At 64.5% G+C, this 7441-nt stretch overlaps 1 protein-coding gene across 2 annotated transcripts; it reads right to left on the bottom strand.

Moving 5' to 3' along the window:
• On the bottom strand, window positions 1-6718 carry FXYD3 (FXYD domain containing ion transport regulator 3). 2 transcript variants are annotated; one of them, XM_034756873.1, is made up of 8 exons: window positions 6091-6718; window positions 2361-2428; window positions 2187-2219; window positions 1851-1874; window positions 1227-1301; window positions 775-811; window positions 464-501; window positions 1-177 (listed from the first exon to the last, which is right to left on the bottom strand). In XM_034756873.1, the coding sequence occupies exons 2-8, from the start codon at window positions 2398-2400 to the stop codon at window positions 158-160; spliced, it is 267 nt and encodes an 88-aa protein (XP_034612764.1). In that variant the 5' UTR covers window positions 2401-2428; window positions 6091-6718; the 3' UTR covers window positions 1-157. The 2 variants fall into 2 exon arrangements, with proteins under 2 accessions (XP_034612764.1, XP_034612763.1); XM_034756872.1 differs by having other exon boundaries at window positions 2187-2222; window positions 6091-6670.
• Window positions 6719-7441: the final 723 nt, after the last annotated feature.

A 7441-nucleotide genomic window follows, 5' to 3' on the forward strand; every position in this document is an offset into this window, starting at 1 on the left:
GAGTTTCAAGGTCAGGAGACTTTTATTCCACAGAATGAAAAGTTCAGTTAAAAAACTTCTCCCCCTCCTGCTTCCCCAGATCGGGGGATGGGGGGATGGGACGTCCCAGCAAGGAGCCAACGCCCTGGGCGAGACCTGGCACTGGGACCATCGTGGTTCAGCAGTTACTGGCGGTGCCTGCGGCGAGATAAGAGGGGAAGGGAACAGACCCGCTTACAGAGAAGCCATGGGAGCCATCTGTGGAGCTGGGGGGTGGGGGGGAAAAACAAACGCACTAGCCCCACATAGGGTCCGCTCCCCTCTGCAGCGCTGAGAGGTCTCTCTCACCAGCAGCCACTAGGGGGCGACACAGGGAAGGGAGAAGGGCCTCACAAGGATCAGGGTGACAAGTTTAGAGACCCCCTCCCCTCAGACTCCAAAGCATCCCCCCCGGTCCGACCAGGAAAGGGGTGGGGGGACTTACCGGGGGTGACGAGGTGAAGGGGCTCATTCGGCCGCCGGCTGAGGAGGGAGAGGGAGGGTTATGAGCATGGGGAACGTGACCCCCCCCCTTCCAACACCACGACCTCCCACCGCACCAGCCTTACGCCTCCATTCCCCCTCCAGCATGACCCCCCACACACACACACACCATGCCCCCTCCTCACTGCCCCACCCCCACTGTTTCCCCAATTCACACCACATGCCCCCAGCATCCACAACATGACCCCCCCCCCACCTCTTCCAAAGTGTAGCATGACCCCTCCCTTGCACTCCCTAGACCCCCCCCCCTACCTGGCTTTGCGGTTAAATTTGCATTTGCATTTTCCACCTGGGGGGGGGGAAATAAATACATAAAAAAGGGGGGGGAGAGATTAGACAAACTTGGGGGAAGAGCAGCAATCCCCCCCACCCAGGAGCTGCCAGCCCCCCCGTGTGATCAGGGCCTGGGAACAGTCCCTCCCTCCCCATCACTGCCCCCCCCCCCCACAGCTAGTGACAGATGCTCAGTGCAGACACCCCCAATCTCTTCAGGTGCCAGGACATCCCCACCCCACCTCCACCCTTCAGCTGCTGAGACATCTCCAGGGCACAGGGACACCCCCCTCCCCCTCACCTCACGGACACCGGCACACCCTCCTAGTTCTGAGGCCCCTACCTTCCTAGGGCCCTGGGACACCCCCATCCACCCCTCACCTGCTGGGTGCTGAGACCCCCTCCCCAGTCCCTGCCCCCACCCCACTCACTGAGCAGCACAATGATCCCCAGGGCACAGAGAACGCCAGCGGCGATCAGCCCTCCGAGTCGCAGGCGCTTCCAATCTGGGGGGGGGGGGGGGGGGGGGGGGAGGGAGGGAGAAGAGGAGCCGTAAGAGCCTGGCCAAAGGGGACCTCTAAAGCAGCTCCCTCTGCTGCAGAGGGGCTATGCCCCCACCCCCATGCTCCCAGATTCACCCCCCCAACCCTCCACCCAACACCACATCCCCCAAATCTCTCCATCCCCCAGATCCCCCCCACATCCCCAAATCCCCCCCAGACCCCACCCAACACAACATCCCTCAAATCCCCCCCACCCAATACCATGTCCCCTGAATCCCTCCCATCCCAGACTCCCCCATCCTCCCACACCCAGAACCCCCAGCCAGATCCCCAAATCCCTCTACCCCCATCCTCCTCCCACAGCCCAATCCATCCTCCCTCCCTCCCCCCTTGGTCCAGTGCGGGCTCTCCACAGCCCAGCCTAGGCTCCCCATGAGAGGGCAGGAGACTGGCTTGGCCAGTCCAGCCCCTCCCTGTCTGTGCCAGGCTCTGCCAGCAGGGTCTTGCCCCAGGGAGATGCCAGCGGAGGGAGATGGCAGGAGTGGCACTTACCATAAGTGAAGGGGCTTGCTGGATCTGGTGTGGGGCAGAAAAGAAAGAGTTAGGGTCGTGAGGCCAGGACTCCTGCGTTCTACCCCCAGCTCTGGCAGGGGAGTGGGGTCTCCAGTGGGTTAGAGCAGGAGTGGGGGCTGGGTGTCAGGACTCCTGGGTTCCTTGGACCACTCCAGGCCGATATCCTTCCCCCAAGCTGCTCCATTCCCCCTAGGCCTCTACTCTTCCCACCCCAACAGAGAAGTGCCTCCCCGTGAGTCCCCTCTGCTCCCTCCCACCTCCCAGGGCAGCTCGGGACCATGCTGGCAGCAGTAGAGCTGAGGAGGGTGAACTCACCCATGGGGTGTTCAGCTTTCAGGACAGGAAACGCTGCTGAAAGAGAAAATAGCATTGGACTCCCAGCAGGGGGTGCTGTGGGGGGGCAGGGCAGGAGAGCTGGCAGAGGGGGCAGCTCCTGACTACTCCAGCCCCAGCCTCTTCCAGCAGGGGGCACTGTGGGGAGTGTCTCACCTGCCAAGAGCAGCAGGAGGCCGGTGGTGATTGGCTGCATCCTGGAACCGAAACTGGGTGGTGGGTCCCTACATGGAGAGACAGGGCAGTGAGAGCTGAGAAGTGGCCAGCACCAGAACTCCTGGGTCCCCCCTAGACCTCACTCCTGCCTGGGCCCCCGTGTCATATTTCCCACCCCCCGCCAACCAGTAGCCAGCCCCCACCCTGGGGCCAGATCAGAACCAGTGCCCCCAAGAGGTAAAAGGCCCCATTCCCCCCTGCCCGCCCCCAGCCAGCCCCTGCCCTGGGGCCGGATCAGAGCCGGTGCCCCCTAGGCAGATTTTGCTGTCAGTTGAGGGCGCTCGCTCTCTCCCCCGTAGCTCTGGCTGTTCCCAGCTGGGGCCGTGGGTTCGTAACCTGCCGAGGTCAGTCAGCCAAGCGCACAGGGGCTCTGCCTGGGACCCCCCTGTGTAGCCGGGATACCCAGAGAACGGCCTGGAGATGAGGTATCCTAGCAACCAGTGACCAGGTGGCCCAGCCCAGTCAGCCGGTTCCGGCCCATGGGAGGACAATGGGCTGCGGAGAGAGGACCCTGGTGACCTGACCAGCTGGTTCCAGCCAGAGGGGAACAAAGGACAGGAGAGAGAGGGACCCAGTGACCTGTTCACCTGGGACGGAGGACAAAGGACGGGGGAGGAGCTGTTGGGGGAAGAGGATATCGGATGCCCAGCTGGGAAGCAGGGGGGTTCTGGGCTGGAGAGGGGGAGCAGGCAGAGCCCACCTGGATGCAGGGGAGACTGGGATGTGCTGTGCTGAGGGAGGCCAGGCCGGAGGCCCAGAGAACTGCCTGTGCTGGGTTCAGACACTCAATAAACCCTCCTGTGTTACCCTGGCTGAGTCACTGCAGGCTAGAGACCGGGGTTGCTTTGCTCCCTCTGGGCGTGGAGGCCCCGGGGGCCCAGAGCAAGTGGACTTCCTGAGGGGCCAATGCAACTGGCCAGAGACTGTCCACAAAGCCTGTGGGGAGGTGAGGAGCGTAGCCAGGGCTGGATCAGGACTCCTGGGTTCTGTCCCTGGCTCTGAGAGGGGAGTGGGGTCCAGTGGTTAGAGTGGAGGGTGGGAGGGGAGCTAGGACACCTGGGTTCCAGCCTGGCTGTGCCACTGTCTTGCTGCATGTCCCTGGTCAGCATCCTCCCCTTCTGCTCTGGGTGGCCCTTAGGCTGATGTCCCCAGTGCTCAGATGGGGGGGGGGGGTGTCTCTCCCCTCAGGGGGGCAGCGCCAAGCCCGAGCAGGGCCAGGGCACACATGCCCCCATCATAGCAGGGCGGAGGGTCCAAGGGGGTGGCAGCCCCAACCCTGGCTGCTTAGTGCCTGCACCACATGGTGGAAAATAGGCTAATACTGGCAATGGGACAGGGAGCTCCTCCTCCAGCTCAGCATACCCCTCCCCCAAACCAGACACCCAGGGCCCCTTAGCCCTGCTGCCCCAGAGACTAGGCCGCCCACCCAGCCCCCTCCAGGACAAGAGAGATGCTTGGCTGAGGGATGTCCTTAACCTACCCCCTTCTCTCAAGGATGTCATAGCAGCTGGCAGAGCTGGAATGTCCTTAAGTCCACCCCCCCTCCCATCCTTAACCTTGCCCCCTCTCCTAGGGGTGCTACACCTGCTGGCAGAGCTGCAGCCAGGGTTGGGTCCGTACCATTGGGATAGGGTGCAGAGGGAAGGACCGGGGGTCACCCCAACAGAGGACACAGTCCAACACCCCTGAACTGGGCCGGAATTGAGCCCCGCCCCACCAGCGTCGCATGGCCAGGGTTTGGCTCTGCCCCCGGATGGAGGGTGCCGCCCCCCCCAAGGTCAGGGCTGGGACAGCTGGAGCCATTAAACTGCCCCGGTCAAGTCACCCCAGTAGGACGTCCCAGGGACTCAAGCCCCAGCTGCCCAGCCTGGATGTCAGGATGGCCCCCAGCCACCACCTAGCGCATCTCATCAGTAGGGCTCTGAGCAGGCCGATATCACGATCTCCCAGTAGAACTGGGGAAACTGAGGCACAGAGAAGGGCCAGGACTCACTCCAAGCTACCCACGAGGCAGCCCTGTCTCCAAGTGAGGGAGAACCCGCCCCGCCCCTGGGGCCGTTGTGCCAAAGGTGAATTCCTCTCCCGGATCCTCTGGCTAATCTGGATTTGTCTGGTTTCATCCACCAGCTGTCAGCTCCCGCTCAGCCTCTGTCTGCTGGGCAAGGGGGCCTGCTGCGCTCAGCTATCTCCTCCCCTCCCTCCCAGAGCCAGGGATAGAACCCAGGAGTCCTGGCTCCCAGCACCTCCCTGTTCGAACCAGTTGACCCCACTCACTTCTGGCTCCCAGCCCCCTCTCCCCCCACCACATGCCCACTAAACCCTCCCCCCAGAACGCTCCCAGCTGGGGCTGTGGGAGGGAGCCCAGGCCTGTGCTGGCAGGATTCCCCGGGGCGGATTCCAGGGTTCGGGCGCCTCCCCAGCCTGGGGCCTCAGCAGAGCTGGCTGAGCCCGCTGCACAGGGAGCCAGGCCAGGGTGCGGCCCATAGAAACCGACCTCCCAGGGTCCCCTCTTTCTGCCCTGCCCCAGAGATGCCTGGGGCAGCAAAGGGTCCCGCCCACCACAGCTCTGCCCTGAGGAGGGGAGGGGAGGGGAGGGGAGGAGAGGAGGCTGGCTGGGTGCCAGGACGCCTGGGTTCTCTCCCCATTGCTGGCAAGAGCTGGGAGGCTGAGGGCTAATCGTGTTCCTAGGTGAGCCCCTAGAGCACCGACCAGTTACCCCCAGCTGCGGGGGGGGGAGGGGGGTTATTACTCCAGTAACAATCCCAGTGAACCAGGCCTGGCTGGGGTCATTTTCACGCTGCGGTGCGACCCCCTCAGCCGGTACCAGGCATTGTTACCCCAGTGCCAGGCGCCTGCCCACCGGGACCCCAGAGCTGCCCAGAACAGCCACTGACTTGGGGGAGGGGCAGCCCCAGCCCCCAGGATCTTCTGAGGACATAATGGGAAATACTGCACCCTCTCTGGCCCCCACCAGGCACCACACAGACCCCTCCCCCCCAGATCAGGGCCCCCCTTCCCGCCAGGCCCCACATAGACCCCTCCCCCTCCACCCAGATCAGGGCCCCCCCTCCAGGCCCCACATAGACCCCTCTCCCTCTGCCCAGATCAGGGTCCCCCTCCTCCCCACCAGGCCCCACACAGACCCCTCCCGCTCCACCCATTTCAGGCCTCCCCTCCAGGCCCCGCACAGATCCCTCCCCCTCCACCCATTTCAGGCCTCCCCTCCTCCCCGCCAGACCCCGCACAGACCCCTCCCCCCATTTCAGGCCTCCCCTCCCACCAGGAACAGCACAGACCCCTCCTCCCAGATCAGGGCCCCCCTCCCTGCCAGACACCATACAGACCCATCCCCCCAGGCACCACACAGACTTCCTCCCCCCAGATCAGCAGCCCTCCTGTAGCATTGTCACTTGCTAGAGGGCAGATTATCCTCCCCACTTGACAGATGGGGAAACTGAGGCACAGAGCAAGGCCAGCCTGGGGTGCCAGCAGCCAAGCCAGGAATAGGAGCCAGGCATTCAGGCACTCAGCACATTCACCCTAACGCCCACTCCCAGGGCAGCCTGTCCCACACCCAGACAATCTGCCCCCAGCAGCACAGCTACAGGTGGCAACTCCACACCAGGGCCAGGATCCCCCAGCCCAGTGAGGGCAGCACCAGGCGACTTACCCAGGGCAGAACAGCTAGGCACAGGCAGCACAGTTCAGCCCTCCCCTGGCTCAGCTGGTTAAGTAGGGCAGGGCCCAGACCACACCCAGGCAGGTGGGGACAGGTCTGGCTGCCTGGGCTGGGGGCGGGAGGAAGGGTTGAGCCTAGATTCTCAGCCTCAGCCAGCAAGGAGCCAATCTGGGCACCGCAGCAGGGATCGGGCAGCTCCTCGGGGGCTAGGCACCAGGGAGACGAGTGTGGAGGTCTCTGCGTGGTCCCCTCTCGTGTGTCAGTGCTGCAAAGCGTCAGAGTGGGAGCCAGGACTCCTGGGTTCTCTCCCCAGCTCTGTGAGGGGAGTGGGGTCTGGTGGGTTAGAGCAGGGGCGGCTGGGACTCCTGGGTTCTTGCCCTGGCTCTGTGAGGGGAGTGGGGTCGGGGGGCCATGAGTTCCTGGCTGGTTGTGGGTAACAGAATTGCAGGATTATGCAGCGTGCTAGAAGTCAACATTCAATGAGGGATTCCTGGGCGAGCAATGGCTGCAGGTTGGGAGTGAGGAGCGCTGGCAGGGCAGGGCTGGGCTGGCAGGGGCTGAGGGGTGGGAGTGAGGGACACCAGCAGGGCTGGGCCGGTGGGCTGCTGGTCGGAGTGAGGGGGGCCGGCAGGGCTGGGCCGGTGGGCTGCTGGTTGGGAGTGAGGGGGGCCGGCAGGGCTGGGCCGGTGGGCTGCTGGTTAGGAGTGAGGGACACCAGCAGGGCTGGGCTGGAAAAGGCTGTGGAGTGGGAGCGAGGGGGGCCGGCAGGTCTGGGCTGGTGGGGCTGCAAGGTGGGAGTGAGGGACAACAGCAGAGCTGGGCTGGCAGGGGCTGTAGGGCGGGAGCGAGGGGGGCCGGCAGGGCTGGGCCGGTGGGGCTGTGGGGCGGGGGGGGGGGGGGGGGGGGGGGGGGGGGGCTGCGGGTCGGGAGTGAGGGGCACCAGCAGGGAGCCCAAGGCTGGGAGCAGGTCCCGCTTGTCTGTATGTTCAGGACATTCCCTCCCAGCTCCGTATTTGCCGTTCCCGGACGCTGACGTTGCCCAGCAGCGAAAGCCCTGGCACAGCCTGGTCCCCGGAGATAAAGGGGGGGAGTGGTGCTGTAGCTGATGCTGGGAAAGGTTAAAGAGCCGGTGATGGGCACTTCCAGCCCTGCCATGGGGGCGCCAGCAGCAGGACTGGGGACCTCCATTCACTTTAACAGTGGGACCTGGTGTGGGCAGGATGGATCATCAGCTGGGAGCCAAGACTCCTGGGTTCTCTCCCCAGCTCAGGGCGGGGAGTCAGGGTCTAGTCATAGGTGCTGGAACTTGGGGTGCAGGGGATGCTCCAGCACCCCCTGGCTT

The sequence above is a fragment of the Trachemys scripta genome, chromosome 24 (assembly GCF_013100865.1).
Source record: "Trachemys scripta elegans isolate TJP31775 chromosome 24, CAS_Tse_1.0, whole genome shotgun sequence".
NCBI classification, from domain to species: Eukaryota; Metazoa; Chordata; order Testudines; family Emydidae; genus Trachemys; species Trachemys scripta.